The sequence below is a fragment of the Scyliorhinus torazame genome, chromosome 16 (assembly GCF_047496885.1).
Source record: "Scyliorhinus torazame isolate Kashiwa2021f chromosome 16, sScyTor2.1, whole genome shotgun sequence".
Taxonomy (NCBI): Eukaryota; Metazoa; Chordata; class Chondrichthyes; order Carcharhiniformes; family Scyliorhinidae; genus Scyliorhinus; species Scyliorhinus torazame.
The window spans coordinates 31,756,948-31,777,443 of NC_092722.1; the positions used below are offsets into that span (position 1 = coordinate 31,756,948).

At 50.5% G+C, this 20,496-nt stretch overlaps 1 protein-coding gene across 6 annotated transcripts in view; it reads left to right on the forward strand.

Moving 5' to 3' along the window:
• The window catches only part of LOC140392662 (pleckstrin homology domain-containing family G member 5-like), a 337,052-nt gene that overhangs the window by 300,596 nt on the left and 15,960 nt on the right, over positions 1-20,496 (forward strand). For all 6 annotated transcript variants that reach the window (XM_072478154.1, XM_072478158.1, XM_072478155.1 and 3 more), the window contains 8 exons: positions 3,485-3,670; positions 7,841-8,008; positions 10,842-10,937; positions 12,869-12,919; positions 17,121-17,270; positions 17,941-18,051; positions 18,267-18,416; positions 18,816-18,953. In XM_072478154.1, the coding sequence (XP_072334255.1) occupies positions 3,485-3,670; positions 7,841-8,008; positions 10,842-10,937; positions 12,869-12,919; positions 17,121-17,270; positions 17,941-18,051; positions 18,267-18,416; positions 18,816-18,953 (1,050 nt within the window). The remainder of the gene's footprint in view (positions 1-3,484; positions 3,671-7,840; positions 8,009-10,841; positions 10,938-12,868; positions 12,920-17,120; positions 17,271-17,940; positions 18,052-18,266; positions 18,417-18,815; positions 18,954-20,496) is intronic.

Here is a 20,496-nt window from a genome sequence, read left to right on the forward strand (position 1 = left end):
ACACTCTTGTCTCTAAGTCAGAAGGTTCAGTCCCCAACTCCGGAGATCTGGGGCGAAATTCTCCGACCCCCCGACGGGTCGGAGAATCGCCGGGGGCTGGCGTGAATCCCGCCCCCGCTGGTTGCCGAAGTCTCCGGCACCGGAGATTCGGCGGGGGCGGGAATCGCGCCGGTTGGCGGGCCCCCCCGCGCGATTCGCCGGCCCGGATGGGCTGAAGTCCCGCTGCTAAAATGCCTGTCCCGCCGGCGTAGATTAAACCACCTACCTTACCAGCGGGACAAGGCGGCGCGGGCGGGCTCCGGGGTCCTGGGGGGGGCGCGGGGCGATCTGGCCCCGGGGGGTGCCCCCACGGTGGCCTGGCCCGCGATCGGGGCCCACCGATCCGCGGGCGGGCCTGTGCCGTGGGGGCACTCTTTCCCTTCCGCCTTCACCATGGTCTCCACCATGGCGGAGGCAGAAGAGATTCCCTCCACTGCGCATGTGTGGGAAGCTGTCAGCAGCCGCTGACGCTCCCGCGCATGCGCCGCCCGGAGATGTCATTTCCGCGCCAGCTGGCGGGGCACCAAAGGCCTTTTCCGCCCGGAGATGTCATTTCCGCGCCAGCTGGAGGGGCACCAAAGGTTGGGGCTTGGCCCCCAAAGATGCGGAGCATTCCACACCTTTGGGGCGGCGCGATGCCCGTCTGATTTGCGCCGTTTTGGGCGCCAGTCGGCGGACATCGCGCCGTTTCCGGAGAATTTCGCCCCTGAGCACAAACATCTCGGCCGACACTCCAGTACAGTACTCAGGGTGCTGCACTGTTTTTGGAGGAGACATTAAAATGAGGATATGTCTGCTCTCTCGTGTGGGCATTAAAGTCCCATGTCAACATTTCAAAGAGCAGGGAAGTTATCCCTGGCATCCTCGTCAAATTTTATCACTCAATCATTATCAGAAAATCAAATTACCTGGTCATTATTGCATTAATGTTTATGGGAGCTTCCTGTGCATAGATTGGCTGCCATATTTTGTATGCTACAACAGTGACTATAAGTACTTCATTGGCTAGAATTGCTTTCGGATGACTCCAGGAAAGGCGTTTGATGTGTTGGGTGTTCTGGATCACAAACAGGTCACCAACACTGGAAGTGGTGCAACTCTATTTTATTATAAGGTTAACTATATTAACATACTTGAACTGTGGGTAAATGCAATACCAGCTTTAACTGTTGACCATTGCCTAGTCCTAACCAGGCGATGCACTCAGCACATGGTGAATGTCTGTGTTGCAGGCTGTGAGCTCTGTGCTCCGAGCTGGCTGCTACTAGAATGAGCGGGAATTCTCCTGTCCCCTGTCTTTATAGTGCGTGTGCTCTCACTGGTGATTGGCTGCGGTGTTGTGTATGCTGATTGGTCCCACTGCATGTCCATCAGTGTGTGTGTGTGTGTCTGCACCATAATGTACTGGTGTATATTATGACAGCGTTATTTAAATACAACTCTTGTTTTTGTTCTGATTAAAGCTGTTAATATTCAGATGCTCCCCGTCCGTCAGACCTATTCAGATCCAGCTACTCCGCTCTGTCACTCTTACTCAGAACCCACCCACTTAATTTTATTCCCAACCATTTCCTGGATTGAGGAATACCCGAGTAGAAATGCAATCGCGGGCTGATTGTCCCCTCCCTGTCTCAGGGCACTGGGGACAGTTGAAACCCCAGCAGCAGTCCCTGTTGTGCTTGCTGAGTACAGGCTGGTGATGGCAGTGTGTGGAGAGGGCGAGAGCAGAGGACCTTGGACGTTGCAACTTGTACCAAACAGGAAGATCTGTATTTAATTTGATCCTAATCAGATCTCCTGTCAGGAGCAAAACAAACTGCTTCACATGCAATGAATTACTTAGATGTGCAGTCCCTCACGTTTTTCTGTTTGTTGCAATACCAGATCAGGGCATTAAATTGTTATGAAACCAGCGAGGGTGTGAATGCTCACTGGGGTTCAGCTCCCCCTCCCCTCTTGAAGGTACTGACTCTCACTGGGGTTCAGCTCCCCCTCTCCTCTCCTGAAGGTGCTGACTCTCACTGGGGTTCAGCTCCCCCTCCTCTCCTGAAGGTGCTGACTCTGACTGGGGTTCAGATCCCCCTCCCCTCCTGAAGGTGCTGACTCTCACTGGGGTTCAGCTATCCTCCTCTACTGAAGGTACTGACTCTCACTGGGGTTCAGCTCCCCCCCCCCCCCCCCCCTCTCCTGAAGGTGCTGACTCTCACTGGGGTTCAGCTCCCCCTCTTCTCCTGAAGGTGCTGACTCTGACTGGGGTTCAGCTCCCCCTCCCCTCCTGAAGGTGCTGACTCTCACTGGGGTTCAGCTCCCCCCCCCCCTCTCCTGAAGGTGCTGACTCTCACTGGGGTTCAGCTCCCCCTCTTCTCCTGAAGGTGCTGACTCTGACTGGGGTTCAGCTCCCCTCCCCTCCTGAAGGTGCTGACTCTCACCGGGGTTCAGCTCCCCCCCCCTCTCCTGAAGGTGCTGACTCTCACTGGGGTTCAGCTCCCCCTCTTCTCCTGAAGGTGCTGACTCTCACTGGGGTTCAGCTCCCCCTCCTCTCCTGAAGGTGCTGACTCTCACTGGGGTTCAGCTCCCCCTCCTCTCCCTGAAGGTGCTGACTCTCACTGGGGTTCAGCTCCCCTTCCCCTCCTGAAGGTGCTGACTCTCACTGAGGTTCAGCTCCCCCTCCCCTCCTGAAGGTACTGACTCTCACTGGGGTTCAGCTCCCCCTCCTCTCCTGAAGGTGCTGGCTCTCACTGGGGTTCAGCTCCCCCTCCTCTCCTGAAGGTGCTGACTCTCACTGGGGTTCAGCTCCCCCTCCCCTCCTGAAGGTGCTGACTCTCACTGGGGTTCAGCTCCCCCTCCTCTCCTGAAGGTGCTGACTCTCACTGGGGTTCAGCTCCCCCTCCTCTCCTGAAGGTGCTGACTCTCACTGGGGTTCAGCTCCCCCTCCTCTCCTGTAAGTGTTGACTTGCTGGATTGGCTGCTGTTGTTTTTGTATCTGAGAATTTGAGATCTAGTTTATTACTGAATTAGATATTTAAATAGGCCTGGCCAGAACTCTCTGCTTTTGTGAGATTAGAAAAAAGGCTTTGGATTTGTTCACTACCAGGACTGAGAAACGCTTGATGGGTCATGACTCTCTGTCACACCGTGTACTGAGGTTTATGTAATGCTGCGCATTCGTCTACTGTAGTCTTGTTAAACCATGCTGCAGCCCCGATTAATCTACAGCCTTGTCTGTAATTTCTGTTTTATGCCATGTGGAGAGAGGAAACTTCATTCTCACAGCGTCTTGTGCTGCACTGCATTGGGCACATCAATCGTCTAATCCCACTTTGCCTCACCCCCGCCACTTCGCTGTCTCTAACTCCCTCCCTCCTCCTTCTCCCTCTCTCTTCCTCTGCTCATCAGCCGGACTCGATCTATCTCTCGCTCACTTTGTCCGTTTTTTGTTTTCCAGGTAGTGGGCAGGCGGAGGAAAAATATGATGGAGTTCCTGGGCGAATCCACGCTCCTGATGACAGACTCCCTCTCTCCGCTCAGTTCCTCATTGCCCAGTGGTGGTGCAGACAACTGGAAAAACCGAGCTGCCAGTCGCTTCAGTGGCTTATTTGGCTCTGGGGCCAGCACGGGACCCTTTGGCCGGGTGGGTGCTGACCCACTGGTCTAAATCAACTTTTATTAATGGCTTCTTAAGTAGTTGCCCAGATAGGGGTAAGGGGGAGGCAGAGTGAAATGGGGGGTGGGTTTGAAAATCGGGACCCAGGGTGTGTAGAGCATACTCGGGGGTGGATGCTAAACGGTGTTGTTGGGGGGGCGGGATATGGGGAGGCACAGGTGAAGGGAGGGAATGGTGTAGTGTGTGCGAGAGAGGGTTAGAGTTGTTTGAAAGTCTGCCTGTTTCAGGGAGTGAGCTCAGTCACCTACGGCCCCTCATTCACCGGAATGCATTGCTGAGTGAGGCCTGCAGTCAGCAGTAAATGGGCAGTGGGGTGCAAGCTGTCTGTAAAGGTTTAGACAGTGCAGGCACAGCCTGTTGGAGCTGTTCTGGAGCTCACTACCCTCTTGTCGCCTGTTCTAGGCCGGCTACAGTGAGTGAACTGCAGCTGTCTGAATAGTGCTAATGTGATTGATCAGGGATTGGAGGAGGGTTGGATTCCATTCTCTGTTATGCAGTTCCTGTGGTTTGTGCAGCCCCAAGTGGGGTGTAGAGCAGAGGGAGAGACATAATCAATCCACAATACATGGGCACGAGCGGCAAACAGCTGCACACTCAACCTCACGTGGTGGGTGGTCGGGGAGGAGGGGAATTCAGAATAAACCCACTGAGAAGAGCAAGATAGACCACCCAGTCATCCCGAAGAAGGGAAGATGCCTTCATGGGGTAAGAGTGGGGGCATCTGCAGTCTTGTTATTCACAGTGCTGTTGTGGATATCTCGGGTGGCTTTTAATCACTGACCTGAAATTAAAGGGCCTTCACAATTCAGAGCATCATGAAGAGCTTGTGCAGGTGGCTCAGCTTCTCAGCCCAGTGTCAGGCTGAACATACAAATCAGCAGAGCTTCAAGATCCAGCACTCACTGTCTGCTCAGTTGATTGCAAAAATTGAGCTCAGTGATCCCAGGGTTAGACAGAGGCAAAGTCAGCGTTCCTGCTCCTGATCACTGTCCAGTGATCCCTTGGTTAGGCAGAGGAGACATCAGTCAGGGTTCCTGCCCCTGATCACTGTTCAGCGATCCCTGGGTTAGACAGAGGGGAAATCAGTCAGGGTTCCTGTCTCTGATCACTGTCCAACGATCCCTTGGTTAGACAGAGGGGAAATCAGCAGGGTTCCTGCCCCTGATCACTGTCCAACGATCCCTTGGTTAGACAGAGGGGAAATCAGCAGCGTTCCTTCTCCTGATCACTGTCCAGTAACCCCTGGGTTAGACAGAGGGGAAATCAGCAGGATTCCTGCCCCTAATCACTGTCCAGCGATCCCTGGGTTAGACAGAGGGGAAATCAGCAGGGTTCCTGCCCCTAATCACTGTCCAGCGATCCCTGGGTTAGACAGAGGGGAAATCAGCAGGATTCCTGCCCCTGATCACTGTCCAGTGCTCCCTGGGTTAGGCAGAGGAGACATCAGTCAGGGTTCCTGCCCCTGATCACAATCCAGTGACCCCTGGGTTAGACAGAGGGGAAATCAGTCAGGGGTCCTACCCTGATCACTGTCCAGCGATCCCTAGGTTAGACAGAGGGGAAATCAGCAGGATTCCTGCCCTTGATCACTGTCCAGTGCTCCCTGGGTTAGGCAGAGGAGACATCAGTCAGGGTTTCTGCTCCTGATCACTGTCCAGCGATCCCTTGGTTAGACAGAGGGGAAATCAGCAGGGTTCCTGCTCCTGATCACTGTCCAGCGATCCCTTGGTTAGACAGGAGAAATGAAATGAAATGAAAATTGCTTATTGTCACGAGTAGGCTTCAATGAAGTTACTATGAAAAGCCCCTAGTCGCCACATTCCGGCGCCTGTTCGGGAAGGCTGGTAAGGGAATTGAACCGTGCTGCTGGCCTGCCTGGGTCTGCTTTAAAAGCCAGCGATTTAGCCCAGTGAGCTAAACCAGCCCCTAATCAGTCAGGGTTCCTGCCCCTGATCACTGTCCAGTAATCCCTGGGTTAGACAGAGGGGAAATCAGCAGTGTTCCTGTCCCTGATCACTGTCCAGTGCTCCCTGGGTTAGGCAGAGGAGACATCAGTCAGAGTTTCTGCTCCTGACCACTGTCCATCGATCCCTGGGTTAGACAGAGAGGAAATCAGTCAGGGTTCCTGCTCCTGATCACAGTCCAGTGACCCCTGGGTTAGACAGAGGGGAAATCAGCAGGATTCCTGCCCCTGATCACTGTCCAGTGACCCCTGGGTTAGGCAGAGGAGACATCAGTCAGGGTTTCTGCTTCTGATCACTGTCCATCGATCCCTGGGTTAGACAGAGGGGAAATCAGTCAGGGTTTCTGCTTCTGATCACTGTCCAGTGACCCCTGGGTTAGACAGAGGGGAAATCAGGAGGGTTCCTGCCGCGGATCACTATCCAGTGACCCTTGGGTTAGACAGAGGGGAAATCAGGAGGGTTCCTGCCGCGGATCACTGTCCAGTGACCCCTGGGTTAGACAGAGGGGAAATCAGGAGGGTTGCTGCCGCGGATCACTATCCAGTGACCCTTGGGTTAGACAGAGGGGAAATCAGGAGGGTTCCTGCCTCTGATCACTGTCCAGTGACCCCTGGGTTAGACAGAGGGGAAATCAGGAGGGTTCCTGCCTCTGATCACTGTCCAGTGATTCCTGGGTTAGACAGAAGGGAAATCAGGAGGGTTCCTTCCCATGATCACTGTCCAATGACCCCTGATTGCTGCTTGTTGCTTTTTAGGAACAAAGTCCATTTCAACGTTGATGCCCCCATGGTAAACCTCGACACTGATGCTCACTATCTGGGCTAGAGAGCCACATGCATGAACTCCGCTCCTGACCTCATTACAGCCTTGGTTCAAATATGACAAAAGAGCTGTCTGCCAGAGGTGAGGTGAGAGTGACTGCCCTTGACATCAAGTATGGCATCAAGGAGCCCTAGCTAAATGGGAGACAATGAGAATCAGGGTGTAAACTCTCTATTAGTTGGAGTCATACCTGGCACATAGGAAGATGGTTGTGGTAGTTGGAGGCCAATCGTCTCAGCTCCAGGACATTACTGCAGGAGTTCCTCAGGGTAGTGTCCTCAGTCTATCCATCTTCAATTGCTTCATCAATGACCTCCCTTCCATAATAAGGTCAGAAGTGGAGATGTTTGCAGATGACTGCACAATGTTCAGCAACATTCGCGACTCCTCAGATAATGAAGCAGTCCATGTCCAAATGCAGCAAGTCCGGGACAATATCCAGGCTTAGGCTGACATGTGGCAAGTTACATTCGTGCCACACAAGTGCCAGGCAATGACCATCTCCTCCAAGAGAGGACCTAACTACTGCCCCTTGACATTCAATGGCCTTACCATCACTGAATCCCCCACAATCAACATCCTGGGGGTTACCATTGATCAGAAACTGAACTGGACTAGCCATATTAATACTGTGGCTACCAGAGCAGGTCATAGGCTAGGAATCCTGTGGCGAGTAACTCACTTCCTGACCCCCCCAAAGCCCGCCCACCATCTACAAGGCACAAGTCAGGAGTGTGTTGTAATACTCTCCACTTGCCTGGCTGAGTGCAGCTCCATCAACACTCAAGAGGCTCGACACCATCCAGGACAAAGCAACCCAGTTGTTTGCTCCCCCTTCCACAAACATTCAAACCCTCCACCACCGACGAACAGTGGCAGCCATGTGTACCATGTGTACAAGATGCACTGCAGTAACTCACCAAGGTTCCTTAGACAGCACCTTCCAACCCACGAGCACTACTATCTAGAACGACCAGAGTAGCACATACCTGGGAACCCCACCACCTGGAGGTTCCCCTCCAGGTCACTCGCTACCCTGACTTGGAAATATATCACTGTTCCTTCACTGTCACTGGGGCAAAATCCTGGAACTCCCTCCCTAACATCACAGTGGGTGTACCTACACCTGAAGGACTATAGCGGTTCAAGAAGGCAACTCACCACCACCTTCTGAAGAGCAACTAGGGATGGGCAATAACCAGCAACATCCGCATCCCATAAGTGAATAAAATTTTTTTTAAAACAAATCTCAGCACAAGTCAGCATCTTCAGAGCAAGGGGAGAATAGGAAGGCTCTGTCGCTCAGACTTGACCATGGTCATGATTGTTTATTCTGTCTATCTCTGTGCAGGAAATGGATAAAATGGACCTGCTTCAGAGCAAGCTTCATACATACACCATGTTTGGTCTACCCAAACTGCCAGCACAGCTACGATTCGACCAGGACTCCTGGGAGGAAGAGGAGGAGGCCAACCTGTACCTCGAGGGATCTTGGCAGGAGATCATTGAGGATCCCAAGGTGACTGGATCAGCCAGGCTAAGATGCTGTTCAAGTGGACATTAAATCAAACCCAGCCCAACCCCCTACACCTCATTACAATCCCTCCAGGCATGCTCTGATATCCCCACCCAGTGACCATTCTCCCTGTCTGAGCCCTGTGACACATTATGATATTCAAGTGGGAGGACATCGCAGTACTTCCTGACTCTGGCCTCATCCAATACCTGCACTTTCTAGTCAAGGTTTATCTGGCAGCAGGAATCCTGACTAACACAGGGGTACTGAGGCCCGATTTCAAACTCTGCTTGTAGAGTGTGTGCCATCAATGATTGAGTAAACCCTGCCACTCTCTCACTGTTCACTCAATTTAATAACCTTTAAAGGGAAAATAAATGATGACAAACAGCATAAAAATAATTTTTAGAATGTCCATTTAGAAATGTATTCAGTAATTATAGTGATTCCTCTGGGCTTCTGTTTTGTAAATATTTCACCAACAAAATTATGGGCGCAATCATCCCAAAATAGAACAAAGTTCCCGAGCGAGCGCGTTTAGCCGCGTGTTTCCCAGCACTCCCCAAAAGGAATCTCAAAACTTCCCCCCCAGCCCGAACACAACATGGGAGGGTCCCAGCCGCGGTCCCCCTCCCCGAACACAACATGGGAGGGTCCCAGCCGCGGCCCCCCCTCCCCGAACACAACATGGGGGGGTCCCAGCCGCGGCCCCCCTTACCGAACACAACATGGGAGGGTCCCAGCCGCGACCCCCCTCCCCGAACACCCACATCAGGCAACTCCAGCCGATTGTGCGCCTACAAAAAAAAATGCCAACTTGGCACCTTGACAGTGCCAATCTAGCATCCTGGCAGTGCCCATACCAGCTGGCAGTGCCACCTGGACGCCACCAGGCTGGCACCCTGCCCAAAGGGTATGCAGCTGGGGGCGTCCGATCCCCTGGGAGACCCCCACGAGTGCCAATCTGTCTGGTCTCCGTTTGTGGGGACCAGCACTGAACGGCGCTCACCCGAGGTCCCTGAGGCAAAGGGATTGAATCCCAAAGACGCAAGTACCTTGGGAATCTGCACATTAGTGTAAGGCTTACTGCCTCGCTCTAATATGCAGATTTGCTAAAACGTGATCCTGCCCATTGTGAGCAGGATTCCCCTTGCAATGTTTCACGAGATTGCGTTGAATCTCGCTAGACGCTGTGAGCTGGGTAGATCCCGGGAGAGGGATTTCTCGACTTTCACCGGCCACGTTGTGCTGCGGCGTGATGCTTTACCGGCGCAGCGTGGACAGAAGATCATGCCTTTTATTTTTTATTGTTTGTGACTCACTGAGGATTTTTACTATGTTCATTAGATTGCTTTGATCTTTGATTTGAAAGTTTATTGTGAAAATGGGCCCATGTGACATCTCGGTATAACCCACTTCTCATTGGGCCTGCAGTGTCAGATTCAAGCCTCTCCAGAGGTATGTCAGATTTGAACTAGATTAAAATTGCCTCCTCATCGCTTCTCAACCTTTTGGTTCAGATCAAGTTTCAGATCAAGCCCAAGGTGTATTTTCTTGTCAGTTTGGATCTTATATGTCTCTCCTGTAGAGATCATGAATTGCCTTCAGTTTGAATTTGAGTTGGTTTTTGGAGCAAGCAATGAGATTGAATAAGGATTTGCCCTGTCCACCCTGAGCATTGACTTTGTAACTTTAAGGATGGGATAAAAAAGAAATAATTGCTTCCTCATTAAATCTTGTCACATTTCTAATTCCTAATTCTCCTGAGTGATGTGGTGAATAACATGTGGATGAGACAACCCCATGCTTAGCTCAGTAACACTGAACCTCCTTAGCCCAGCATCATAATCCCTCGCTTAATTTGTGTTGTTTATAGGAGGGATGTAAAGCATGAGAGGGAAGTGAGGGTATGAGGGTAATAAAAACATGAAATTCTGGCAACACTGAGTCATTCAGGCAGCGCGAGTGGAAAGAGAAAGAAAGTTAACATTTCAGCAATGACCTTCCCTCGGATCTGGTAAAATTAGGGATGTTACAACTGATACAGAGCCAGGCAAGAGGGGAAGGCACGAATAAACAGAAGGAAAGATCTATGATAGGGTTGAGGCAGGGGAAGTAAAATAATCAAAGGGGTGGTGGTGGAAACCAAATGCGGGTGAAACAAGTGAAAAAAACAAAGGACAGGTCGAGAGGAAGTATAAATGACAATAGCAGAATCATTACCAGGAACTGTTATCTGAGATAATGGGAACAGAGATTATGATCTGAAATTGTTGAACTCAATCTTGAGTTCAGGAGGATGTAGAGGCGGCACAGTTGCGCGGTGGTTAGCACTGTTGCTTCACAGCGCCAGGGTCCCAGGTTCAATTCCCGGCTTGGGTCACTGGCTGTGCGGAGCCTGTACGTTCTCCCCGTGTCTGCATGGGTTTCCTCCGGGTGCTCCGGTTTCCTCCCACAAGTCCCGAAAGACGTGCTGTTAGCTAATTTGAACATTCTGAATTCTCCCTCTGTATACCTGAACAGGTGCCGGAATGTGGCAACTAGGGGCTTTTCACAGTAACTTCATTGCAGTTAATGTAAGCCTACTTGTGACAATAAAGATTATTATAGAATAGCCCTGGAATCCCCTCATCCTCCATATCCCGGTCCACCAATAAATACGCACATACACAGACATCCCTATTAATAACCCCACATATATGGGGAGCACAGGTAGACGGGTGCTGTGGAACCTTATTGGGGGGATTTTTAGTGTGTGGGATATTTACAGGAAGGAAGTTTGAGTACTTGAGTACTATGATATCACCACCTTCCTGTGTGTCCTTCTCCCCAACAGAAGCTGACCCGGAAGCAGTGTCATCAACAGGAGGCCCTCTGGGAGCTGCTGAATACAGAAGTCGCCTATACGAAGAAGCTACGGGTTATCACAAATGTGAGTCTCTGTCCTGTCCCCAGCTTGTACGCGCAATGGGCAGTGTTCAGGACCCCTGGGCTTTGGGATATCATGAGATTGCCTAATCCTGTGGATTCCCTCCTACTCAGCAGCTTGTCGATATTTTCCGACTGTAAATGGTACTGTCATGTTCATGTATCTGACTGTGTCCCGATTATCTCATCAGTGATGAAGTCATTTGCCTCAGAAGGCTCTGAATCATCAATAGGTGCTGCCATGGGTCTACATGGATGAAGCACTTCACTCCACTCCCAACACCCTCCTTTGGCTGTACTTGATAGCACAGAGGCTCAGGTTATTTGTATTCCTGAAGATGCTGATTCCCACTGGGGTTCAGCTCCCCTCCTCTGCTGAAGGTGCTGACTCTCACTGGGGTTCAGCTCCCCCTGCTCTCCTGAAGGTGCTGACTCTCACTGGGGTTCAGCTCCCCTCCTCTGCTGAAGGTGCTGACTCTCATTGTGGTTCAGCTCCCTCTCCTCTCCTGAAGGTGCTGACTCTCACTGGGGTTCAGCTCCCCCTCCTCTCCTGAAGGTGCTGACTCGCACTGGGGTTCAGCTCCTCTCCTCTCCTGAAGGTTCTGACTCTCCCTGGGGTTCAGCTCCCCCTCCTCTCCTGAAGGTGCTGACTCTCACTGGGGTTCAGCTCCCCTCCTCTCCCTGAAGGTGCTGACTCTCACTGGGGTTCAGCTCCCCCTCCTCTCCTGAAGGTGCTGACTCGCACTGGGGTTCAGCTCCCCTCCTCTACCTGAAGGTGCTGATTCTCACTGGGGTTCAGCTCCCTCTCCCCTCCTGAAGGTGCTGACTCTCACTGGGGTTCAGCTCCCCCTCCTCTCCTGAAGGTGCTGACTCTCACTGGGGTTCAGCCCCCCCTCCCCTCCTGAAGGTGCTGACTCTCACTGGGGTTCAGCTCCCCCTCCTCTCCTGAAGGTGCTGACTCTCACTGGGTTTCAGCTCCCCCTCCTCTCCCTGAAGGTGCTGACTCTCACTGGGTTTCAGCTCCCCCTCCTCTCCCTGAAGGTGCTGACTCTCACTGGGGTTCAGCCCCCCCTCCCCTCCTGAAGGTGCTGACTCTCACTGGGGTTCAGCTCCCCCTCCTCTCCTGAAGGTGCTGACTCTCACTGGGTTTCAACTCCCCCTCCTCTCCCTGAAGGTGCTGACTCTCACTGGGTTTCAGCTCCCCCTCCTCTCCCTGAAGGTGCTGACTCTCACTGGGGTTCAGCTCCCCTCCTCTCCTGAAGGTGCTGACTCTCACTGGGTTTCAGCTCCCCCTCCTCTCCCTGAAGGTGCTGACTCTCACTGGGGTTCAGCTCCCCCTCCTGTCCTGAAGGTGCTGACTCTCACTGGGGTCCAGCTCCCCTCCTCTCCTGTAGGTGCTGACTCTAACTGGGGTTCAGCTCCCCCTCCTCTCCCTGAAGGTGCTGACTCTCACTGGGTTTCAGCTCCCTCTCCTCTCCTGAAGGTGCTGACTCTCACTGGGGTTCAGCTCCCCCTCCTCTCCTGAAGGTACTGACTCTCACTGGGGTTCAGCTCCCCTCCTCCTGAAGGTGCTGACTCTCACTGGGGTTCAGCTCCCCCTCCTCTCCTGAAGGTGCTGACTCTCACTGGGGATCAGCTCCCCATCCCCTCCTGAAGGTGCTGACTCTCACTGGGGTTCTGCTCCCCCTCCTCTCCTGAAGGTGCTGACTCTCACTGGAGTTCAGCTGCCCCTCCTCGCCCTGAAGGTGCTGACTCTCACTGGGGTTCAGCTCCTCTCCTCTCCTGAAGGTGCTGACTCTCACTGGAGTTCACTGAATTCCCTCATTCATCGATACGAATAACTCTTGCATGAAGTTTGCTGCAAGTTCAGTCCTGGCCTGAATTGGGGACCATTATTTAGCCAGTGTTACTCACTTTGAGCCTTTCCTCTTGCAGCTCTTCCAGTGCTGTCTGGTGAACCTGCAGGAATCAGGTCTACTGACTGAGGTGAGGCTGATATTTTAATATTCATCATAACCAAGAACCTTGTTGTACATGAAGTGAAGAATATATGTGGAGCCAGGAAGCTGTAAAGGATCAGCCTTTCCTGAGTGGGAAATATGGCTATGAATCCTGATCTTTGTCAGTGCTCAGGCCCTGTTTGCCTGGACACAGGCCCTTGAGTTTGCTGGACCGCGGTATCTGGTTAACAACAGTAAATATGCCCCATTGTTTGTTTGTACACTGGCTCTGGTGTTAGTACACTGGCTGTGGTGTTTGTACACTCTCTCTGGTGCTTGTACACTGTCTCTGGTGTTTGTGCACTGGCTCTGGTGTTTGTGCACTCTCTCTGGTGTTTGTGCACTCTCTCTGGTGTTTGTGCACTCTCGCTGGTGTTTGTGCACTCTCTCTGGTGTTTGTGCACTCTCTCTGGTGCTTGTACACTGTCTCTGGTGTTTGTACACTGGCTCTGGTGTTTGTGCACTCTCTCTGGTGTTTGTGCACTCTCTCTGGTGTTTGTGCACTCTCTCTGGTGTTTGTGCACTCTCTCTGGTGTTTGTGCACTCTCTCTGGTGTTTGTGCACTCTCTCTGGTGTTTGTGCACTGGCTCTGGTGTTAGTACACTGGCTCTGGTGTTTGTACACTGGCTCTGGTGTTTGTGCACTCTAACTGGTGTTTGTACACTGGCTCTGGTGTTAGTACACTGGCTCTGGTGTTTGTACACTGGCTCAGGTGTTAGTACACTGGCTCTGGTGTTTGTACACTGTCTCTGGTGCTTGTACACTGGCTCTGGTGTTTGTACACTGGCTCAGGTGTTAGTACACTGGCTCTGGTGTTTGTACACTGTCTCTGGTGCTTGTACACTGGCTCTGGTGTTTGTGCACTCTCTCTGGTGTTTGTGCACTCTCTCTGGTGTTTGTGCACTCTCTCTGGTGTTTGTGCACTGGCTCTGGTGTTTGTACACTGGCTCTGGTGTTTGTACACTGGCTCTGATGTTTGTACACTGGCTCTGATGTTTGTACACTGGCTCTGGATTTTGTACACTGGCTCTGATGTTTGTACACTGGCTCTGATGTTTGTACACTGGCTCTGGTGTTTGTACACTGGCTCTGATGTTTGTACACTGGCTCTGATGTTTGTACACTGGCTCTGGTGTTTGTACACTGGCTCTGATGTTTGTACACTGGCTCTGATGTTTGTACACTGGCTCTGATGTTTGTGCACTGTCTCTGGTGTTTGTGCACTGGCTCTGGTGTTTGTACACTGGCTCTGATGTTTGTACACTGGCTCTGATGTTTGTACACTGGCTCTGATGTTTGTACACTGGCTCTGGTGTTTGTACACTGGCTCTGGTGTTTGTACACTGGCTCTGATGTTTGTACACTGGCTCTGGTGTTTGTGCACTCTCGCTGGTGTTTGTGCACTCTCTCTGGTGTTTGTGCACTCTCTCTGGTGTTTGTGCACTCTCTCTGGTGTTTGTGCACTCTCTCTGGTGTTTGTGCACTCTCTCTGGTGTTTGTGCACTGTCTCCGGTGTTTGTGCGCTCTCTCTGGTGTTTGTGCACTGACCCTGGTGTTTGTGCACTGGCTCTGGTGTTTGTGAATTGTCTCTGGCATTTATGCACTGTCTCTGGTGTTTGTGCACTGTCTCTGGTGTTTGTGCACTGACCCTGGTGTTTGTGCACTGACTCTGGTGTTTGTGCACTGACTCTGGTGTTTGTACACTGTCTCTGGTGTTTGTGCACTGACTCTGGTGTTTGTGCACTGACTCTGGTGTTTGTGCACTCTCTCTGGTGTTTGTGCACTGTCTCCGGTGTTTGTGCACTGACCCTGGTGTTTGTGCACTGACTCTGGTGTTTGTGAATTGTCTCTGGCATTTGTGCACTGACCCTGGTGTTTGTGCACTGACTCTGGTGTTTGTGCACTGACTCTGGTGTTTGTACACTGTCTCTGGTGTTTGTGCACTGACTCTGGTGTTTGTGCACTGACTCTGGTGTTTGTGCACTCTCTCTGGTGTTTGTGCACTGTCTCCGGTGTTTGTGCACTGACCCTGGTGTTTGTGCACTGACTCTGGTGTTTGTGAATTGTCTCTGGCATTTGTACACTGTCTCTGGTGTTTGTGCACTGACTCTGGTGTTTGTACACTGTCTCTGGTGTTTGTGCACTGGCTTTGATGTTTGTATACTGGCTCTGGTGTTTGTTTGTACACTGGCTCTGGTGTTTGTGCACTGACTCTGGTGTTTGTACACTGTCTCTGCTGTTTGTGCACTGGCTTTGATATTTGTATACTGGCTCTGGTGTTTGTTTGTACACTGGCTCTGGTGTTTGTGCACTGACTCTGGTGTTTGTGCACTGGCTCTGGTGTTTGTGCACTGGCTTTGATGTTTGTATACTGGCTCTGGTGTTTGTTTGTACACTGGCTCTGGTCTTTCTTTGTACACTGGTTCTGGTCTTTCTTTGTACACTGGCTCTGGTGTATGTACACTGGCTCTGGTGTATATACACTGGCTCTGGTATTTGTACACTGGCTCTGGTGTTTGATTGTACACTGGCTCTGGTGTTTGTTTGTACACTGACTCTGGTGTTTGATTGTACGCTGGCTCTGGTGTTTGTTTGTACACTGGCTCTGGTGTTTGTTTGTATACTGGCTCTGGTGTTTGTTTGTACACTGACTCTGGTGTTTGTTTGTACACTGGCTCTGGTGTTTGTTTGTACACTGGCTCTGGTGTTTGTACACTGGCTCTGGTGTTTGCACACTGGCTCTGGTGCTTGTACACTGGCTCTGGTGCTTGTACATTGGCTCTGGTGTTTGTACACTGGCTCTGGTGTTTGTACACTGGCTCTGGTGTTTATACACTGGCTCTGGTGTTTGTACACTGGCTCTGGTGCTTGTACACTGGCTCTGGTGTTTGTACACTGGCTCTGGTGTTTGTACACTGGCTCTGGTGTTTGTACACAGGTGCTGGTGTTTGGTAACTGGCTCTGGTGTTTGTACATTGGCTCAGGTGTTTGTACACTGTCTCTGGTGTTTGTACACAGGCTCTGGTGTTGGTACACAGGTGCTGGTGTTTGGTAACTGGCTCTGGTGTTTGTACACTGGCTCTCTTGTTTGTACACAGGTGCTGGTGTTTGTACACTGGTTCTGGTGTTTGTGCACTGGCATTGTTGTTTGTACACTGGCCCTGGTGTTTGTACACTGGTGCTGATCTTTGTACACTGGCGTTGTTGTTTGTTTGTACACTGGCTCTGGTGTTTGTACACTGGCTCTGGTGTTTGTACACTGGCTATGGTGTTTGTTAACTAGCGCTGGTGTTTGTACACTGGTTCTGGTGTTTGTTTGTACACTGGCTCAGGTGTTTGTACACTGGCGCTGGTGTTTGTTAACTGGCTCTGGTGTTTGTACACTGGTGCTGGTGTTTGTACACTGGCTCTGGTGTTTGTACATTGGCTCTGGTGTTTGTACACTGGCCCTGGTGTTTGTACACTGGCTCTGGTGTTTGTACACTGGTTCTGGTGTTTGTACACTGGCTCTGGTGTTTGTACACTGGTTCTGGTGTTTGTACACTGGCTCTGGTGTTTGTACACTGGCTCTGGTGTTTGTACACAGGCTCTGGTGTTTGTACACTGGATCTTGTATTTGTACACTGGCTCTGGTGTTTGTACACTGGCTCTGATGTTTGTACACTAGCTCTTGTGTTTGTACACTGGCTCTGGTGTTTGTACACTGGATCTTGTATTTGTACACTGGCTCTGGTGTTTGTACACTGGCTCTGGTGTTTGTACACTAGCTCTTGTGTTTGTACACTGGCTCTGGTGTTTGTACACTGGATCTTGTATTTGTACACTGGCTCTGGTGTTTGTACACTGGCTCTGGTGTTTGTACACTGGCTCTGGTGTTTGTACACTGGATCTTGTATTTGTACACTCGCTCTGGTGTTTGTACACTGGCTCTGGTGTTTGTACACTAGCTCTTGTGTTTGTACACTGGCTCTGGTGTTTGTACACTGGCTTTAGTCTTTTCCTCTCCATAGGCCCAGGTGATTGTTGGCCCCAGTGATTGTCTATACTTTGAAAGTGGTGTTGTACACAGGCTCTGGTGGTTGCCTGTTCTTTGACCCTGGTTATTGCCTGTACACAGGCATGGGCATTTGGTAGTTGAATATATGTGTGAAATGCGGAGGACTGACTTTGTTCATGATGTCGTGCAGGTGGAGCCGAAGAAACTATTCTGTAACATACAGGAGATTATCCAACTGCACCAGAATCTATGGCGAGAGGTGATGGCTCCTGTGTTGCAAGCAGCCAGAGATAGTAAAACATTGCTCAACCCCATCCACTTCCACAAGGGGTTCAAGACGGTAAGTCACAGGCAATAAGTTGGGAGGTGAGGGTGGGGTAGTAAGTTATGGTTTTACCCCGTGCCTCTTGAAGTGATTGCACAGTGGTGTGGTAAACTGTTGCTAAGCTGCCGCTGCAGGCCTGCCATTTTACATCCCACCATTTGAGATGGGGCAAGACACAGCCTTGTGCTCTGTTCCAAACTGATGCGACAACCATCTGCTGGTGTGACAGCATAGGCTTATCTGCATCCCAGTTCTCACTGGGAATGATGGATGGTTGCAGGTGAAGGCCAGGAATAAGATATGGAAGACAGTGGGGATTGATGGAAGAAAAATGTGAAAACCCATCACTGGTATGACCAACGTGACTTTCCGTGTGTGAAAATCCAGAGGTTGTGGATTTTAATTAGCTCCAGGTGGATGATCAGCCATGATTGTATTGAATGGTGGAGCAGGCTCATTGGGCTGAATGGCCCATTCCTGCACCTATGTTTCTCTGCTCCAAATTTCCCTGAGATCAGTCCCAACATCAGGAATAAATCCAGAACCAGTTCCCACTTGACCATACCTAATGGGCTGCTTGTTTGGCTACAATTTCCACAAATAGCCCACACCATTATCTATCAAATTCTGAACTATTGCTGCTCCTGTCTCTGTATTAATTATTTGTTTTCTCTGCACTCTTCAGTTTGGCGTGCGCTTTAAGCCTTATATCCAATACTGCATGGACGAGGAGAGCTGCATGGAGTACATGAGAAACCATCTCCGTGACAATGAACTCTTCAGGATCTACATAACGGTCAGTGTGATCCAGTGACCTCTCCCTGCTCTATGTGAAAGGACAAGGAATAGAGGGGAAGGGAGTTTTGAGGTGTTCGATTTACTGTAGCTATCTGCAGGCAGAAGGTAGAGATGCAGAGAGCTCAAACAATGCTGAGAGAGTCAGACAGACAGTCAGTTTGAGGAAGTGAGGCAGTGTGCTTCCTGCATAATTACTTCTGTGTCCATTTGCAGTGGGCAGAGACTCACAAGCAGTGTAATCGCCTGAAGCTCAGTGACATGTTGGTCAAACCTCATCAACGACTCACCAAGTACCCACTGCTCCTCAAGTCTATCCTCAAGAAAACAGACGACCCTCATGCCAGAGATGCCATCATTAGCATGGTATGTACTCTTCACGATCCCTGTCGCTGACACGCTGTTGGTCTCATTCATGCTCTTGGTCACAGTCACACTCTGTCACACTCACAACCATGGTCACATTATCGATACACTTTGTGCTGCCAATCTCACTCACACTGTCATTCTCACTCATACTACTGGTCATGCTTTTGCTCTTGGTCATGGCCACAGTCATGGTCTGGCACACCCTCTTGTTCAGTCGCACCCTCAGTTATGGCAGTTAGTCATGGCCATGCTGTCACCCTTGGACACATTTTTGGCCATAACATCTACCCCCGCTGGCTGATATTTAACATGGCTAAACATCCTACTGCTTGTGAGGCCTGTGATTCATTGAGGTGCCTCCTTGAATCTTAACTCAACTCTTGCTTCTATTTCCAGGTCAGTTCCGTTGAGAGTTTTATTGTACATGTGAATTCCCGAATGCATCAGCGGCAGGAGCAGCAGAGATTGGCAGAGATTATTAATCGCATTGATTCCTATGAGGTAGTGGATGGGAGCTCGGATGAAGTGGAGAAGGTAAAAGAGATGCTTAACCATGTGGAGAGCACAGAGAGGGGAGGGAGAGACAAAGGCAAGGGGATCAGAGGGTTACTGAGGCACAGGGGAGAGTCAAACAGGGAGAGAGATTAAGGCAGAAAGAGGGGGGAGAGACTGAGGCCTAATGCACCTTGTGGAGCAGGTTAGCCTTCTCTTCCACAGAGGTTGTAGTTCAGGGTAGATCATCTTTCACCATAACTCCGTTATGGGATAAGTCTGGTTCAAAAGATGTAGGCCACAATGCCCCAGGAACCTGCTGAGACTTTCTAGTCTACTCTGTCCTTATATTCCTCCCTCAGTTTAAGAGTAAAACACACAATGACGATTTTGTAATTCACCATTTCCTGAGCATCAGAAAGGCCCATTGGCCCCTATATCCATCCCTAGCATCTCATATATTGAGAGAATACCTTACTCAGATCTTCGAGATACAAGAATCAGTTCTGGGATCTCTGTTGTTTTTTGTTATGTATCAGAGTAACACTATTGGCTGGTGTAATGTCACCTATTATGCAATGACGTTATCAGAGTGTATCATGGACTTTTGTGGAGTTCATCATTGTACCCTGTTTGAGCAGCATCATGTCAATAAACCCCTTGCACTATGTTATACCAACTCAACGTGTGACACCTCGGATTCTTTCTCTTTGTGGATGCAACAAAGAATAGAACAAAAGAGAAACTGGTGGCGAGATCTGGGCCGTAAACAAAAAAAGGGAGAAAAATAACTTGCAACAACGATTTTGTGAGCCAGAAGAAGGAATCATCGACAGAGATCTGGGCCCATACACCATCGGGAGTGAGGTCGGTAGAAATATCATCGATTTCCCGGGTGAAATCATTGTTGTGGCAGTAAAAACAACTCAAGTATATATTTGGACACTGCACATTTTCGAGCACAGCGTCGGCAAATCGTCTGTCGATTGCGACAGCCATTGGTGCAAGTAAACAGGTTTTGAAAAAGAAAAAAGAAACTATCGGACAACTGCAAATTACTGGGGACTTGCTTCAAATGGAGAATCAAAGTTTTCAGTACACTGAGTTGAAAGAGCAGCAGGAACCACTCACAAGGCACCGGAATGGGCCATGGGAACGCAAACATATGGGGCTGCTGATTCTGCAACCTACTGCCTGGGAATCGATAGCGAGGCACCCAAACAGCCGGTCTGCTTGTGAGCTGTGAGGTTATCTGCTTTAAACAGAGAGAAAATAAACAGCAGGGAAAACAGGCTGAGTATCACAGATCAGGGAGCTGCAATCCAAAAATGGCAGGAAGAAAAGGCACCATGGATGCGTTTGAAGAAGAGGAGGAGACATGGAATTCTTATGAGGAAAGTTCCAGTCATTCCTTAAAGCCAATCAGACACAGCAGACCTGCACACTGCGACCTTTCTCAGAGGAAAACATTCATGTTACTACAAGATTTACTGCACCCAGCTAAACCTGGAGACTCATCATATGATGAGTTAATGACTGTCTTGCAAGAACATGTCTTTCCCCATCCCTATTACTAGCTGATAGA